The sequence below is a fragment of the Alexandromys fortis genome, unplaced genomic scaffold (genome assembly GCF_014885135.2).
Source record: "Alexandromys fortis isolate MF-2015 unplaced genomic scaffold, M_Fortis_MF-2015_v1.1 scaffold_30, whole genome shotgun sequence".
NCBI lineage: Eukaryota > Metazoa > Chordata > Mammalia > Rodentia > Cricetidae > Alexandromys > Alexandromys fortis.
In genome coordinates, this window is record NW_026067922.1 from 3,085,565 (window position 1) to 3,104,434 (window position 18,870).

Consider the following 18,870-nt stretch of genomic DNA (forward strand, 5'->3'; position numbering starts at 1 on the left):
GAATATGCATGTTCCACCATATATCTTAAAAATGAAACTAGAAAATCTACTGATACTGATGGATAAATTTAAAGAAAATAATTTTTTCTATAATAATTTAAAGACTAATAATAGTTTCTGTTTATTTAAAATAGAAAAAAATTATAAGGATTTGGAGTATAGTTCTGTGGTAGAGAACAGGTTTAGCATGTATGAGGCCCTGGGCTCAAACTCCAGTACTACCACAAAAAATATTAACTTTTTTTAAAAAAAATATCTATGAACTGCATATGGTATGTTTTAAACTTTTAAGTTAGATGTTTGGTTAAGTTATCTGTCCAAGTTTTCACTACACACACACACACACACACACACACACATGCACGCACACACACAAACACACAATGATGTGCCAATGACATATAAAATCTCTTCTATACAGTTGTGGGAACACAGAAAATGGAAGATCGCATGTTCATCTATAAGAACAAAGGGACACTTCAACACCGCGACTTCAGTGTGGAGTATAGTGAAGATGGTGTATTTCAAGGACTGTGGTATGGAAGCTTTACTGCCACTTGATATCTTTTCAAAACTCGCTGTGATGCTTGCCGTCTCTGGACCTGTCTGCTTCTGGTTCAGCTACCTTTCCTTTCTGATTTCAGGATCTGGCTGGGAGAAGCTCACCTCGACATCACCAGCCCAGCATTGACTGAGCTCCGTCTGTACTACAAAGAAGATGAGAACAGTCTGTGGGCCTGGGCAGCCTCCCCATCCATAGGCACTGTGGGTCTGGAGTCAAGCACAGATGACCAGAGGCTGAGGCTGAATGTCTACTTCCAGCCTCAGGTGAGTCCCAAGTGATGAGTATCCCATGGCCAAAAGCAATGTTTCATCCTAGACAGTTCTCTGAGAGCATTCTCAAACTAGATGAAAGACAGGTGGTGAGCCAGTCAAACATCTACATTGAGGTACTACTGTCCTGAAAACATTACAATAAATTTTTGCTGAGCTTGATAGACACACGATGATACCCAAGTAGCACTGTTGATTGATGGCTTTCTGGGTCAAGACAAGAGTCACACCTCATCTCCTGAGACATGCAAAAACTGTGCTACATTTTTTTTAGAATCAGACTTTCTGGAATCTTTCTTTTCCTCCCCACAGTGAAACTGTTTGATTGGGGCACATCAAATTCATATCATGCCATTTATAAGCTCTGGTGGGACCAAATCAAAGATAAGATATTGCTGTAAGGAGAGTTATAAACTGAAGCCAGTCATTAGCTTGGCGAGTGAAGGCTGAAGTTGAAGCTCTTGAGCTGGACTCTTGTTAAATCCAGAATGTGTTTTTTTACCTACCTCTTTCCTCATTTTTCCCCCAATGCTTCTTCCTCCTTCTCCCAATTTTCCGATCCAAGAAGTCCTTAGTGTTAAGTGTCACTAAGTAGCTAACATACTTATCTTTTTATCCTCCCTGAAGCATGTGATAAAGAGAAATTACCATCAGTTGGCCTATTTATTAAAACAAACACATGAGCTAAAAAAAGAAAGGTTAACCCCCCCCCTTCAGAATATGAAAGACACTCTTCTGGTCTTTTCTTTGATGTGGTATTGAAGTTTTGGTGTAGTATATTATATAATCAGAGTCATTGAGAATATATTCTTTTCATATGTTTTATTCTTCTGGTTTTAGTCCCCTCTAGATAGAAAACTCAACATATTCAAGACTGAGTGGAGGTACAAGAAGTCTGATGATGGAAGGTACATCAAAATTAATTGGGAAGACAAGGCAGCTTCCAGATTGCTAGGCTCCCTAAAAAGCAATGTGCCCAAGGCTACAGCGGCTATTTATGATTATGTCAATAAGTATGCTTCTTCAAAGCTAAAAAGAAGTCTGCAGAACAATGCTGAGAGAGCTATAAGGACAGTTAATGAAATGAACATGGATTTCCAGAGGGCAGCCCATGATGCTTACCAGGAGTGGAAAGACAAGACCCAGAATCTGTATGAAGCAATGTTGGCTCAGGAGGGCCAGAGCATCACTGAAAGACTGCAGGAGAAAGTGGTAGACAGAATAGTAAATGTTACTCGGAAGTACCACGTGGCAGTCGCGCTTCTCACTGACTCATTCATCCATTTCCTGAAGTACAATACATTTAAGCTCCCAGGTAATACAGGAACATACACTGCCGATGAACTCTGCACGATGGTCATGGGGGGGATGGCAAAGTCACTGTCTTGGCTATATTCAAGTGTCCATAACAGTTTAGAAAAACTGCTTTCCTATGTCCAAGACCTAGTAGAGAAATCGGGTTTGTTCAGTGACATAAAATTTAGATTTCCTTTAGTTCCAAAAGCCAGTGAACTAAAAGATGTGATTCTGGAGTACAGGTTGCTCTTAAACATTTCATCAGACTTCATCCAAGGATACTTCGAAGACTTCCAGCATGCCAACTTTACAACGATACTCAGTGATGTTCAGGTTGTGTTGGAGGAAATTTTAGACGAGGTAGTAGAAGAAATTCAATACCTATGCGACGAAGAATCTGATTGTTTCACTAACTATATCAATACAATCTTCAAAATACACATCCCAAATGCTTTTCAATTCCTAAAAGAAGAGCTATATTCTATCTTCAGTGATTTCAATGACTCTGTTCAAAGTCTACTTCAGGAGGTGTCCTATAAGCTACAGCAGGTCTATCATTACATAAAGGCTCTTCGTGAAGAGTATTTTCATCCAAGCATGGTTGGCTGGACAGTAAAGTATTATGGAGTCGAAGAAAAGATGGTTGACCTGCTTAAGTCCTTCTTAGTTATCCTTAAAGATTTCCACTCTGAATACAGTGCCAGGGCTACTGATTTTGCTTCCAATATCACAACTCAAGTTGAGCAGTTTGTGTCCAGGAATATCCAAGAATATCTTAGCATCCTTGCTGATATAGATGGACAGGGGAAGAAGAAGATTGCAGAGCTCTCTATCACGGCAAAGGAAGCAATTAAAAGATGGGCCCCTGCAATGAAGGAAATCATTTTTGATTACCACCAGCAGTTCAGTTCCAAACTGCAAGATTTTTCAGACAAACTCTCTGATTACTATGAAAAATTCATTGCTGAGTCCACAAGGTTGATTGACCTGTCTGTCCAGAGCTACCACGTGTTTCTAAGATACGTCACCCAGCTACTGAAAGAGCTTCAGGTGGCCACAGCCAATAATGTGAGTTCCTATGTAAAACTTGCCCCAGAAGAACTGATTATCACCTTCTGATTCATTTATTCATCTATTATAATTAAACCTTTACATAGTAGGAGATGTGATGCTACTATAAAAACCATCCAACTGAGCCAGTCCTGCAGCTGCCAGGAAGTGCAAGATGCACGTGTGCCCTAGGCATGCAACCAAGCTGGCCAGAGAACCAAGAAGTCAGGAAGACATACTTTTACAAGTTAGATAAAAATCAAGATCTGAGTTATTTTGTTAAGTGTGGAAGGGGTGAGCAAATAAATGACTTCTATATTGTGTATCAGACCCTTCAACTTGGCTCGTTTGTATTGAAACATTAGATTGAGTATATTAGTTCAAAGGTTCTGTCTTTCCTAACCTCCACAAGGACACACACTCACAATCAAGTGATAAAAATAAAGAAGAAAGGGAAAAGTTATAGAAGAAAATGTTTTCCTACTTAATTAATCTTCCTAACTGCATTAACTATGTGAGCAAGAAAGGGTTTTGTATAAATTTAACCAGATGAACATTGCATGCACCTCATATGTCATTAAGCGCCACACAATCTTCCTTGACAACTTGTCTGTGTCTGTTGGGCAAGATTCTTCTCTGTTCCAATCTGGCATCAACCAACTAGACTTTCATCTGACTTGGTCTCCTAGTAGGGAAGAGGGAATAACTTGGGAGTACTAGACTCAAGGGCTTCATTCAGGATACAAGACACCCAAGCTATCTCCCTATAGCTCAGCCAGGACTTATTCAAAGCAAAAAACAAAAGGTATGAGGGAGAAACAGACATGGACTCCCTAAGTGCTTCTACAAGCAAACATGCATTTAAATTCTCATATTCCTTTGTTTTAAATACAGTATCTGATGATACCAAGTATGAGCAAAGTCTGAGGGTTACTCTGCCAGGAGCACCCACTTCGAAGGCTAATTTTGAATGTGAACACCGTTTATCTGCCCCTGAGTAGAGCTCTTGGGAAGCCACAAAGGACCTGGGTGACAGAAATTCTACTGAGACAAGCGAGGAGGATAGTGATCAAATGCCACATCGCATCAATGGTGTTGGAAAACAGTGAGAGTAGGACCCTTGAGAAATTAGAAATCAGTAGTTGGTGACTTCTGAGTCCTAAATGAGGGCTCTTTAGAAAAGTGTCATTTCCGATCGCCACCATTTTCCCGTTTGTGTCATTTGATGAAGCACACTGTTAAAATTCACAAGCATTCTTCTAAAATGGAAACACAGTTTATCAACTGCTAGGCTTCCTGAGTCTCCTCATTCCCCAAGGAAAGGTGAGTGTTACCCGCCCTTTCTGCAACCCAACAACGCAGGACAATCAGTCATGATAGGGAGTCAAGTCAAAGCAGGAACTCAATTTATTACTGTGAGCATCAGCTTATACATGTTTAGTGACATCCTGTGATGTGGGGGTACCTACAGCCAATGAGAGGCCGCCAAACACTTCCTCTGGCTGAAGGGGCATCTACCTAGTTTTACCTACCTTGCTCAAACTCGAGCCAGGCTTTTCTCTGTCCAATAGGGCTCAAGGTACAGGTCCCGAGATACGTTTGGCTCAACAATCGATACCTTAGCATGATTCTTCTGTGCAGAATTTATGAGCCAAAAAGACAATTCTGGGTATTAAAAAGGTAGAAAATTAGGCTCAAATCGCAGAGTGATACGCAACTTGCTCCAAAGTTAGTTCTGTCAGAATTTCCATAATGAGCTAAGAGGAGCAATGCCACAACCTAGGGAATCTTCAAACTGCGATGAAGCCTGTAATTATGGCTACATTCAAAGGGAAATGAGGAGTCTAAGGAAGACCTGGGTACTGAGGAGATGATACCAACATCTGGAGCTGAACATCTGGAGGGGAAGAGGGCTATGAATTCTATGATTGTAAAATTACACACTACCCCAGCTCAGCTCCCGGCCTGCTATCCCTCATATCATGTGCAGTGATCAGCTTCGAATGCCTGCATCATGTTGAATAAAGTTGGAAGGAAGGTGAGTCCCCAGGAAGGTCTGGACTCTGCTATTCTATGCATCGCTCATGTATTTCAGGATATTTTACCAGGTTCAAATAATAGCTGGAATCCTTTCTCTTGAACCTCACAGAGTTTATTCTCCTCAACCCCTGAATCCTCAATTCTATTATCTATAAAACAGGGTAATAATAAACCTTATATTTTGTCACTTTTAATATTGTCTGCAAGCAACAGACTATTATTATGAAATGAGGTGACTGTTTAAGGTAAACTTATGTTAAAGAAAGAAAAGAGGTAGAGCAATTGATCCTCCTCAGTGATCGTCCACTAATCACCGCTTACAATGGTGAGGTAGATTAGTAGGTAATCTTCCCATCTGTCTACCTGGAATGATGGCTATTGACAAATGACAGTGATGGTTATATTATAAATAGAAGAGGTTAAGGAGCAGAAAGCTGTTGTGGGGAGGGTTGGAAGGTACCATGGTGATATGTGGACAATAAAAGACAAGGGACAATTCACAAAGAGGAGAAACATGGGTAGGAAAAGAAAAACGAGCATGTTGCATGAACACTGGATTCCATGTTTTAGACAGAGCACAAGGGGAGTAAAGGAAGACCGCATGGATGGGCCAGCCCGGCAGGACTTCAGAGTATGTGAGCGTTGGGGAGAAAGGGGATACTTGCACTGTTGGAGAAGGGCATCCAGTGGAACATTTTGACCAGTGGTTACAGAAATCAATGTGGTAACATGTGCATGACTTAATCTGGAATACAAGACTGTGCCTGGGTCCATATATTTTTAGAAAAAAATGGACTTGAGAAGTCATGAATATTGGGGATGGTGAGCAGGATCCAAATAAAAGCTGACATAAAGGCAGGGTTGAGAGGATCAAGTGACTCATAGTTCAAAGCAAAGACTGTAAGAGACCAAGATGACTTAGTGAGTTCAGGGTCGGAAACTGGAGGAACTGGTGAAAGAGATGGAAGAGCATGGAAGGACTGGGTAGGTTATAAGGGAAAAACTGTTTTCATAGTTTTAAAAAACAGGAAACGCAAGTGCAGCATCAGTGTCTGATGAGGGCTTTCATGTTTGTTAGGTCATTGTCTTAGTCATGGTTTCTAGTGCTATGATGAAACAGCATAGCCAAAAGCAATTTGGGGAGAAAGGAGTTTATTTCACTTGCAACCTCCATGCCACAGTCCATCACTGGGCAGCTAGGGCAAGAATTCAAATAGGGCAGGAACCCAGAGGCAGGAGTTGACACAGAGAGCATGGAGGAGTGCTACTTACTGGCTTGCTCCCCATGGCTTGCTCAGCCTGATTTCTTATAGAATCCAGAACCACCAGCCCAGAGATGTCACCACCCACAATGGGCTGGACCCTCCAATATCAATCACTAGTTAAGAAAATTCACTACGTTCTTGTCTTCAGTTTGGTCTTATGGAAGCATTTACTCAACTGAGGTTCCCTCCTCTCAGCTGATTTTAGCTTCTGTCAAATTGACATGTGGACTAGCCAGCACAGTCATGAAATGGTAGAATGAAAATCAAACTCAAGAAAAAAATGATAGAGGTGGGAGGAGGAAGGAAGGAAGGAAAGCAGGAAGAAAGGACAGACATCAAATTCCCGTTTTATAACTAACCAAGTCCCTTGTTTAAAAGGCCTTATTCATTGATAAGGTTTGTGTCCTTATAATACTGCTGCTTTGGAGATCTCGGAGAAGACTTTAGGGGTACTCTCAAGCCATAGCAATGAGCAAGGTAGACCTCTGAGTTATAATATTTTGAACCTGTGTAACCTACACAAATAGAACTAAAATGATATGCTGAGCAGATTACAGGTGCGGGTGACAGACTCCGAGATAGTCATAGTCACAATGCAGCATGGGACCACACAGGACAGCCCCAGTTACACTGTTGTGCTCAAGTGGAAAATTCCTACTTGGATGAGATCGTGATGTGTGCCAGAGAACAACAGCCAGCAAAATGGGGACAACATAGCACAGATTAGACATATGCTTAGAAAATTAATAAGCAAACACATTGTTTTCTCTTGTAAAAATGAGTGGGCCTACTATCCAGCAAGTGAATCACCTTGTACATCTCCTAAGAACATACTGTCAGGTGATGTGGGAAGTCCTATAATCACAGATTTTCCTCTTATAAAACAAACATCCATGGTTCCAATCAAAGGGGGAATCAAAGAATGGCGCCCTGCCCAGGTCCCTAAAACTCTGTAAGCATGATCAAATCATGCTGTGACTTGCCTCCCAGGTCCAGCCCCAGCTCATAGCACTGTCCCCAGCAGAAACTCTGTATTGAATGGATTAATATGAACTGAGCTCACAACGTGCCCTTGGTGTGGTCTCCTCTTTCTTTGACTTACCATTTGAAGACTGAACAGTTGAAGATACCAAGTCTTCCTTTCTTGGTGAGATGAGTAAATATCCCCCTCTGACAATCCTGTTCTAGGGCCCCCCTCATGGTTCTAATTTATGACTTAGTCCCCATTCAGTCAGGGAAAGGGCCAAAACAGCCTTCAAGTAGGGCCTACAATATGAGAGCCAGAGTGGCCAAACAGATGTTCTCTCTAAAAGTGTCTAATAACCAGAGATAAATGTGCAGAAACAGACCCTTCCTCTTAGCTCATCTCTGTGCATGCTGTTTCACATTAAGAGGTCACTGCAACTCCCTTTGGGGTGCTCCATTTGTTGGTGGGATGGCTGGGTGGTCACCAACAAACAACATTCCAGAGCCTCATAAAATGTTGGTGGAGCAGGTACATGTGTCTCCATGAGCTGAGAGCCCTCTTCTTATCCTCCAAAATGGTTCCTGCCTCCTGTATCTGAGAGGAACTTCAGTGCTACTCAAATCAATGGACACTTAAGCTCTGGTCCTGTGTCCTTCTTTTACGTCCTGGATTGACATTATCTAATCCAGTCTTAGAGTGGAGGAATCATTCAAGCCTCAGGGATGACCTCGTATCTGAGCTGCAGGCCTGTGGTCCCACCTTCGTCTCTTAACTTTGACTCAAGCTATCAGGTGTGTAATAGGAACAACAAGCCTCAGTGTATAGGGCCTGGTAGAGATACTGTCCTGAAACCAGACACTGTCGTGAAGGGGGACGGCAGCTCTGTGAAAAATCTAGGTCCACAAATATCCCCCAGCACACCAAAGGTTCTCTTGGCTTCATTCCCTTCTCCTCCAGTAAAGTGTGCCCACTGAGAAGGGTACCAAGGTCCTCACAGAGTAATAGATACCAAGATGACTTCAGGACCCCCAATGCCCTTGAATTAGAACTGGACTGGCTTGAGCAGAGCAGCATCACTAGGACATTGATGTGATGCATTGGATCCTGCAGGAGGATCGAGTAGGGGGACACAGCACTGTCCCATAGCTCCGCTGAGCATATATTAAACAAGAAAAAAAGTCCAAAAAGCCAGACTACCCCTCTCACTCAGGAAAAAAAAAAAAGATCCAGTGCTGAATTCAAATTTCAGCTGATTCATGAATTATGTAACTTGCCTTTTCTAACCCTCAGAGCACAGAGCACAACAGAATAGGTTTGCTGGGAAATGAAGTCGTTGTTAGAGTAGGTGGGAAGAGTGTATGAGATAACAAATGTCAGCTCTGGTACACAGAACAGAGATAAACCCACCATGTCCCAGTGCGGCAGTCAAAATTAGTGATGTGTAAGTCCAATAAGGATGACACAGAGTTGTACCAATGTGATATAGGATGAAATGGCAAGTCTCAGAAGATGGAATAAAGTTAAAACTCAATGAAAACCAATGACTTTTGTTTTTTTTTAAGTAGAGTTTTAAACAGGAGGTCAGTAAACTGATGATCCAGGATGGGTTTCAGAAGAAAGGACAATGACAGCTCACACTGGGTGGAAGGGACCCTTACTGCTGTGGCCGTATTGTGATACTTGAGGAAGTACCTGGAAGTAGCTGGCTACTAGCTAAATTATACTAATGAACCGACTAATAAAATAGAAGGAAGAGAGAAAATATTTAAGAGCCTAGAATACACTAAGCACTAAACTATCTAAAGTTGCCTTTTCCTGTTCGTGACTTCAGGGTTTTTTAGAGGGACAAACACCATTTCAAGGGGAAATTATTTCATGCCTTTGTTTGCATTTAGCAAGCCTCTTCTCTGGAACAGGCATTATCCTAAATTTCCAGGTTCAAAAAGAAAATGTGCCAGTCCTTCCACGGGACACTGGAGGTGACCTTCACCCTCAGGAGAGGTCCAGATGAGGACTCACAACAGTCCTGGGGTCATGGAGACAAAAGGGAGCAAGAAGAAGCGTGTCACCCCTAGGTGGCTGAGCTGGCTGTGAGTTCTGAGTTTGCCACCCAAATAGCTGGAGCGCCCTGGGAGATGTGTGTCACCCTTGCTCCTCAAGAACTTCATTTGCAGAATGCTAGCTCAAAGAATAATAATGTCATCTAGATGAGCTGGCTGGATCTGAGTTCTTAGACTTTCAAGACCGATTCCTCTCTGTGCCACTGAGGATAATTGTTCTCAACCTGTGGGTCGGGACCCTTTTGGGGCCGCACATGACAGAGGTTGCCGAAGACCATTGGAAAACACAGTTATTTACCTTACAATTCATAATGGTAGCAAAATTCCAGTTATGAAGTAGCAACGAAAATAAATCTATGGTTGGGGGATGGCGGTCACCACAGCAAGAGGAGCAGTATTAAAGGGTTGCAGCATCAGGAAAGTTGAGAACCGCTGCTCTAGGGAAATCCTACAATTCCCACAGAAAGCATCTTTGGTCCTTGCATCTCACCTCTGACCGCTGCTCAAGCTCATCTGGCTGTGTGCCACATTAATCTCTCACCCTGACCCATGCTGCTGCCCAGACCAAACTGGGTCTCTACCAGGACTATTTCTAGGACGTTGCTGGATGTCGCCTGTGTTTTACCTGACTGGACAGTGAAAGGCCTTGTAGTTGCTTCCTGATTGTTTACTGAAACAACTATTCCATCTAGAGTTTCCTCCAGGATACCTCACTCAGCTCCAGGATGTGCTGTCTGGTCACTGAAAGATTAGATGCTCTGTGAAACTGCTACAGTTTGAGTTTCCTCTCATGGGGGCTGGGGAATGGGAGTCTTGTAAGGCCAACTTAGTCCTAGAGAACGATATTGTCCCTATCCTGTGAAGAAGCTGAGCTGGCAGTGGTTTCACAGAAAAGCACCTCTGTCCCTTCCTCTAAACCAACTGCAAGCCATAGAGCTACCCTATCCCTTACTAGCCCTTCCCGCCTCTCTCCTGATAACCTCTAGCCCCACCCTCTTGCCAGCTACCTTCCCAGACCCCAGCCTTAGCCACCTCTACTTACTTTGTCCTCAGGAGACACCTAGGTAGGGATTAGGGTTTTATAGAATTAGAATTGAGTCCACTGGGTCCATCTCTCATAACTTTTCTCACTATTTCCCCTTTCTCTGAAGTCTTAGACCAGTGATTCTCAACCTTCCTAATGCTTCACCCCTTTAATACAGCTCCTCATGTTCTGCTAACCCCAAGCATCATATTATTTCATTACTACTTCATAACTATATTTTTTACTACTGTTATGAATGGTAATATAAACATCTGACATTCAGGATATCTGATATGCAACTCCTACGAAAGGGTCGTTTGACCCCTCAAAGGGGCAGCAACCCATAGGTTGAGAACTGTTGTCTTAGGTCAGTTTACTCAGGGTGTTTTTAAATCCATGGTGTCTGACAATGCCGTGCTGCCTCCAATGGCCTAAGGCTAGCACCTTTGAGTAAATGTTTTCCGTGCCAGCTGCTCTTTCCTGCCATGTGAGACTGCGTGTCAACTCTGCCCCATCACTCTATCCCATACACATGCCCAGAGGCCTTGACCCACCAGCTCTTTTTCTCTGACAGCAAAAGATGGGAAGTGAGGGTTTAAGATCTCCCCTCAGCCCTGGGTACAGCAAAGGCACAATGTTATGACGGGATGCACACACAGCCCCAACTCCCCAGTAATGCCAGGCCCAGAGGATAACATGAAGAGATAGACGACTTTCCAACTTGTAATTTCCGTCTCCTCTAGGGGTAACCAGCTCCTCCAGGCTCCTTGTGGGGGCTCTAGGACCTGAGGGGAAAAGCCCTGAAGAAATAGACCTCCTAGAACCTTTATATCCTGAGCTGGTAGAGTTCTTCTATAAACAGATCTCTCCACCAGAAGCAGGTCTCTACGCCACCATAACAGGCTGTGTGACCTTTGACACCACAGCTTCTAGGTCAGTATCCTTAGGGCCTGACCAATATCGACATCCTGCGAATTGAGTTTTTCTATAGTGTGCCCTGTAAGCAAATCCAAGGAATAAGGAATTGACAAGTCTAAAAGTTGCTATTCTCACGTGCTGGCTGCCTGAGTCTGCAGAGCCATGTCCTCTTTAATATCTGGATGGATCAATTAAGCCTCATCCCACATACCCTTCTGATGTTCTCTGGTCATTCCTACAACATGCCTGTCCCTGTGAGCCATCTGTTCCCATCTCTATATCACTTTCTTCCCATTCCCCTTCAACTTGTCCGCAGCTCCCCAGATCCAATCTTTCCCACCAAGTATCAGAACCCTGTAAATGGAAGTTTCTCTGTCCTACCCTGTCCTGTGGCTGCTTCCAAATAATCACTCAAAGGCTTATACTAATTATTAATGCTTGGCCAATACCTCAGGCTTATTGCTAGCTAACTCTTACCTTTAAATTAACCCATTTTTATTAATGTATATATTGCCATGTGGCTCATGGCTTTACCTGTGGTCTAGTACAACTTGTTTTTCTGGCAGCTGGCTGGCATCTGCTCCGACTCTGTCCCTTCTCATCTAAGCTCTCATTTTGATTGTTCTGCCTAACCTTATCCTGCCCGGCTATTGGTCAAACAGCTTTTATTATTAACCAGTGAGAGAAATACATATTCACAGCGCACAGAAGGATCATCCCACAGCAGAGGCCTCTGTCACAGAAATCTGTGGCCACAGCACCCTCACGTGGGCTGTGCATGAGGCGTTGGAAGAGACTCACATTCTATAGTCCACAGTGCAACTGTAACCCTTCAGAAAAATCAAAGCTAAGCCAGGTGGTGGTGGTGCATACCTTTAATCACAGAACTCAAGAGGCAGAGGTAGGTGGATCTCTGTCTGAGGCCAGCTTGGTCTATAGAATGAGTTACAGTACAGCCAAGGATATACAGAGAAACCCTGTCTAGAAAAAAAAACTTCCTCATTTTAAAAATAAAATTAGGACAAAGTTTCATGCTACCCTAATTTTTACAGACTCCATTTAACAAAATTTTCAAGCCATTTTCCTGGAACAAGGTGGGTGAGTAAAGAGACATCCATCCTGGACACATGTCTTCTCCCAAAAGCAGAGATGGGAGTTTGCATAGAAAGGGGTCAATAAAGCCTGTAGCTTTCCAGGAGAGAGGGCTTGCAGATTCCAAGTCCTGACATAACACTCTCTCCCGCACCGTGCCTAGTAGGTGTGTCCAACTTGTGGGCCACAGGCTGCATGTAGGACCTAGGTCCGAGGATAGCTATGAATAGAGCGCAGGGCAAAATCACAAACCTACATAAAACATTATATGGTGGTCTTTTTGTGGCTCAGTTGTGCAGCTCTTGACTATGAACTTTGTAAATGACAACCCGCAAGGTCAAATTATTAGGTACTCCTGGGCCCCAAAGGAAGAAATGAAGGGAGACTCTCAGGGGACGGGGCTTACAGACGATCACTGCATTGTGACCTGACTTCATTTCTGCTCCACCATGTCTTCAGTAGATCCTGGAAAACACGGGTGGCTGAAATCAAAGAGTACTTGAAACTTACAAATATGGGACAAGTTGATGGGAAATCGTCTTTTAAAGCAAAGCTTACTCTTGTTCTATGAACCCCTCTGGAGAAAATATATCTTCTGTGCAGATTCCAGGGAACTGGGGAGCTTTTCTAAAGCTCATTAGTACCAGGTCTGCTGAGGCAGTTCAGGAGAAGTATTCAATGAGTACACTCGGTAGCAAAAGGGACCTGTTCCTGCTGTCACAGACAAACCTCTAGTCCAAGAAATAGTCAGAAAAACTAGGCAAGTTCCTCCACTTGTGTTCACAGTGTACTTTCCTCACTGGGCCTGGACTGGGAGTGGAGCAGGTGATATCTCTCTCAATCCTCTGACCCAAGCCTTGGGCAAGGCTTCCCTGAGGATTCAGTCCACAATTCCGGTTCCACCCTTCCCTCTGGGGCAAACTTCACTGTCTCTTAGTCACATACCATCCTGCTACCCAATCTTGGGTTTCGTTGCCTCCCTTTCCCCGCCAGGAATGCCTTCTCCAGGTCATCTCAAGTTCTGTCTCCTCCTGGAAGCCTTCCAAGAACATTCAACCCTCGCCTGAGCTCACTCATTTGACTGTTTGTCCAATGCTTCATTTCCCTGTTTTCTCACCTCTTTCGGGTAGGGCATCCCTGACACAACCTGGCATTCCAGCAGGAATGAGTCCCTGGATCTCCTGGGCTACAGGACGCAGGATGGGAAGAAGGGTCCTGGACCATGCTCCATCTGCTGTGTAAAGAGGCTTTACTGTTTCTCTGCAGAAGGAGATACTCCATCCCTAGAGATTGCAATTTTGTGGGCCTGTGGACTCAGCCAGATAGATGCCCTTGTTAGTGTCTCTCCAACCCAAGAAGGGTGTGGCCAGGCTGGAAAGGTAAATCAAACTGTGAAGGAACCTGGACTTTGAGGATGGAGTGGGGACCCAGTGGTCCTGAGTGCTAATCTCAATTTTGCCTCAGTAGTACCCTGTCACACCATCTGCTGACATTGTACACCCACAGCCTCACACGCTTCCTGGCTCCTTGCAGAAGCTATGAAAAGGTCTAAAGTGTGCAGATTAGGGCGGGTGGGCTAAACTCTTCAATGCCAGATGATTCTAGCCCCACACAGACCCTGACAAGTGGGGTTCTGTCCCCGGGAACCAGCAGCTCAGCACTTGCGCAATCCAGCCCTTGGTACTTTCTTATTCCTCCTTGTAGAAACTTTCCCCTGCTCGACAGGGCACACACTTCCTGTCAGTTTTTATTTTCGTGATGGCTTGCTTACGAGTGGGGCATTCTGTTCTTGGAATTTCTTGTTAAAATGTTTCATTTAATTAAGTTTTTACAGCCAGCTCTGCTTTCTGTCTGCTAGATGGCAGGAGCCAGAGTAGCTCTACCCTCTGCTCTCTGGGAGGCCAGGTCCCGAAACTCTCAAGATATCCAAGCCCAGGCTCTCAGGCTGCATCCCAAGGCTTCCAGCTTTCCACCTCGAAAGGTCTGGGTGTGTCCAAGTCTGGATCCCCATCACAGGCCCCACTGGAGACTAGAGGGCCACCAGAATGTTGCCTAAGTACTCTCTGTTAGGATTTGTTCTCTGTCTGGAGACAACCTGTGTCTAAACCCCAAGGTTTATGCAGAGACAATGTGCTATGAACAGTCACAGGTCTAAGCAACTCAGGGCAGCAGCGCCATTCTGCCCCATTCCTTGACCCACTCTTTCCTGTGTTGCTCTTCCATCCTATCCCTAGCTCACCTTTTTGGCTATGCCAACATTGTGCTTACTCTCCTCCCCTAGGGCAGAATGCCACGTCCTCTGTCCACCTTCTGTATGTGAATACGACCCTTGCCATCCGCCATTCCGTCTCTTTCCCAGTGCCGTCCTTTGTACACACTTGGGCCCCGGTGGAGCTCTACCGTCTCCTCCAAAGGCTGGAGGGATCCCTGAGGTGCTGAACAGGATGAGGATGGCTACCTTTTCCAGAGGCAGGGGAATGGTCCCAGGTAAGATGGTTTTGAAAGGGGCTGCCATCTCTGAAGTACAACCAACCAGTCAGACTCCCCTCTCCTGTGTCCCACTGCAAAGCCTAGAGCAAGGATGGCCCAGGATGAACAAAAGCCAGGCCGCCCCTAGGCTCCCACCAGTTTCCAGCCTGGCCACAACTATCCTCTAATTTAAAATCACAGGGTTGTAATGGAGGCTGATCTCCGCTTTTTGGCTCCCCTTTATCCCAAGCAGGTGGCTTCCTGACCCCACCCAATACCTGGCCTTAGGGAAGCGCCGGATAATTCTGGGCTCCTTGTGATGTTGCTAAGATGCTGCCTGCCACCTGTCAGGAATGTGCAGCCAGGGATGTAGCAGGACGCGCTGTTTTCCCACACTTGTGTCTTAAAAGGTTACAGGCCGTGGGTGCCTAATAGGCAGAACATTAGATCACTTGTCTCATTTAGAACAATAATCCGTTTTGCTAGGGGTCAGGTTGACACAAAGAATCTGTCCAGACCAGGTCTCTTGATGGGACTTAGCCCTCCCCTCAAACTAATGAAATTTTCAACTCGTGGGTACTTGAGTTAATAAAGTGTGCCACACATCTGCCTGGGCTGTGGGCAGAAAAAAAAAGCCCTGAGGTTCAATTTTGAGATCACTGACATAGTATTTGAGTGGTCTCCCACTGGCACCTGGTGGGACACCAAATGAAGGAAAGTCGCACAATGCCTGTGTGAGGGGAAAAACACATGAGTGTATACACAGAGAGGCCAGGGACCCCCTAGAGGAGGGTGAGAGAGGGGAGGCCTTGGAATTATAGGAGGAGGGTTGATGGGGCGCTACTGCTGAGGTTTCACGCCAGTGGCCTACAGGTAATGAATTATTTTAAGAGGAAATTGGCACCAGTGTGATCTTAGGTCAAAAGTAAAAGGAACGTGGTTTCTATGGGTGCTGAATTAACTGCAAAAGTCTAATATGAATGCTTGTGAACCAAACATAAAGCTAGGGGTGGCAGCCCCCAGAGAGGTGACTTCCAAGCCACAAAGACCCCTGAGACTGCAGCTCTTCTGCCCTCCCCACGCCACTGCTCACCTCCCCACAGAGGGCATTGTGTTGGCCTCAGGCTTGCTCAGGGGCGAGACGAGCCCATTGCCTACTGGGATATGAACTAGTCACCAGCTAAGAAATGAACTTACAATTCTTTCTTGTATGTAAATCCTAATGGGACTCCTCTCCTAGACACTATAAGATGCTGAGCGATGGGAAAAAGGTGGATCTGAATGTTCTGTGGGCTTCCCTGGAGAAAGACACGGAGCCCTCCTAATGCCAGTGGCCTGTCTCCCAGGAAATTCTCCAAGACTAGGCCAGGGATCATGCCTCTCTGGAAGTTAAGACACAAGAGGCCTTAACTAGGGCTGTCCCTTCCTCCTGGCTCATCCAAGCATCTCCCGCAGGCACACAATATGGGAGAGTGTGTGGTCACAGGGCTGCAGGCAGAATATCAGGGGGAAAAGAGCAGTCTCCCACAGTGCAGTACCACTAAATAGCCACAAGAGGTCTCTCAGCACAATTTTAGATACAAAGTCTAGAGAATTCAGGGGTTGGGGAAAGGCTAGACCCCCTCCAGCAAGTTTGGAGGTGGGCTCAGCTGGGATACTCCAGCAGGGTGGGAGATACCTAGCTACTTGTCTTTAGTTCTTCTGTTACCACAATCTATTTACCTTGAGCATCGCTTCTCTGTAGTGTGGACAGAGGGACTGGGAGAATTGAATACACTTAAATGACCCAGGTAAACTCTGTTTATGCCTGTATGAGGGCACCCTTTGACCAAAGCTCCATCACTGTACAACCGCCAGTCCTGCTGACAAAGGATGCAAGCTCACAAATGGCTGACCAGGCTTTGCCAGTAGCCCTCAGCGACTTAACTTCGTTTGCCCATTGTCACCTCTTTACCCCTACAAAGTTCCCGACACTATTCTCCTCCGGTAGACTTTCTCTCACCCGACCTCTCCCCTACCAAGATTCTTTCTCCTCTTGGCTGTCAGTCCTCTCTCCTTTCTGCTGGCACAGCTTGGGAACTCCCATAGCCAGACCTTTGATTCACAAACCTTGATCCTTCTGTAGCTAGTGATGGGAGCCCAGGCCTCTCTGGCAGGGCTAAGCAAAGCCGTATCAACCAAACTGGGCACAGCTGGTCCCAGCCACAGATCATTGGTGACCCCAGGACCCCATCCTAGAGTATCCAAATATGCTCTTCCTATGGAAGCCCTTTCTCATGGAGAATTCTAGAAGGAAAAGGGGAGAGGCAGGGCAAAGCAGACTGTCCCTACAAGGGTCCCCGTGATTAATGATGTTCCCAACATTCCCTTGAGGTTCTCTAAGCAACTGTGCATGGCTGCCTTGGAATGTGGCATCAGCTGCCCTTTGGGAGCCCTGACTGGCCCCTCCTCACAGCTCCGGAGCCTCCCTCTGCCGGCATCAATGCCTCTGCTCTCACTTTCCCAGCCTTCTGCCCAAATCCCACCAAAGGGGAAGAAGGGGCTTTGTGCTCTGTCCGATCCTCCACCTGAGGCTCAGAAAACTCAGGCCCCATACCCCTCCTCTGGGTTCTAATTCCTCTCCTTCTTGTGAGGGGCATGGCCTGGCAGCTACTGAATGTTTAGTGCTCCTTGTTTCTTCATATGGAAAAATGGGGATTTCCCTGGACTCAGGGCAAAGTCTCCTTGTGCAAAGTGTGAAAGTTAACATGTGCTGTTTGCTTAGGTATTTGACAGACTGTACATGTCCTGAAAGTTTTGCTATCATCTCTGGATCTTCCTCCAAAAACACACTCTGCAGAGTAGCAAGCAAATACATCACCAGCCTCTAGCCCTCCCACCATCCCTAAAAGCAGCAACTGGCTTCTGTGATTACTTGGTACCTGGGTTCCGGTAGGCCTTGTCAAAATGGAATTTTTGCCTGTGCCACTAAAACATCAACATCCCAGCATCAACACAGGCCTTGCAATGTGAGAAGAAGCTTCTTGGGTGAGAGAGCCAGCTCACTTGGCACACACAGGCAAGCCGAGAAGTCCTGAGGTTGGTCCTGTCACACCTCTCCACCACAGCAATCCCTTCCGTGAAATGACACGGACAGTCCAAAGGTCTGTAAAGGCTTTCAGGTTCTGACAGTCTAGAGAGTGCTCCAACCTATGCCATTGGAAAAATAACAACAGGTCTCATCTATAGATCACCTGGTATGGACAGTGTTCATGATGCTACAATAAACCAAAAGGGCCATATTGAGATCTGTATTGTACAGATGGAGAAACTGAGACTTGTAGGGGTATGGGGTATTAAATAACTTTGCTTTGGTGATTTATTTGTTTACAGCAAACTAGGCATAAACTCTGGATCTGTATTATGTCCATAACTATTCATGGAAACACACATTGTTATTTTCATAATGAACATGATGGTGTCAGGAATATCAACTACTTCCTCGTGCCTACACACTGCAGGAGTGTTATCTGGCTTCATCTTTCACAGACTTACAAAATGTGCATCTGGCCACTCCAATTGTGTCAGTCTTTGAAATGAAAACCAAGCCCACCTTGGTCAGAACTTTCCTAATTACTCACTTAAGTTTATCCTCAGTAACATCCGAATCAGTGTTCAGTACAAAAAAAGGCTACCCGCCACCTAAATGTTGAAATATTTTAGCTGCTGCCCCAGACTCCCAAAAGCTCCCCAGCACCTGTCACTCTGATCCCTCCCATGGGACCTTTTTAATTTCCAATGACCCCCTAGTCATTACTTATAGTATCAGCTCTGGTGGCTTGGTGCCCCTGGGAGGCTAGGTGTTAAATAGTCTAA

General features: G+C 45.1%; 1 protein-coding gene across 1 annotated transcript in view; it reads left to right on the forward strand.

Moving 5' to 3' along the window:
- Positions 1-3,503, forward strand: part of Apob (apolipoprotein B) — a 37,717-nt gene extending 34,214 nt beyond the window's left edge. The window contains exons 27-29 of the mRNA XM_050141959.1: positions 422-536; positions 645-828; positions 1,675-3,503. Of these exons, the coding sequence (XP_049997916.1) occupies positions 422-536; positions 645-828; positions 1,675-3,249 (1,874 nt within the window). The 3' untranslated portion in view covers positions 3,250-3,503. The remainder of the gene's footprint in view (positions 1-421; positions 537-644; positions 829-1,674) is intronic.
- Positions 3,504-18,870: the final 15,367 nt, after the last annotated feature.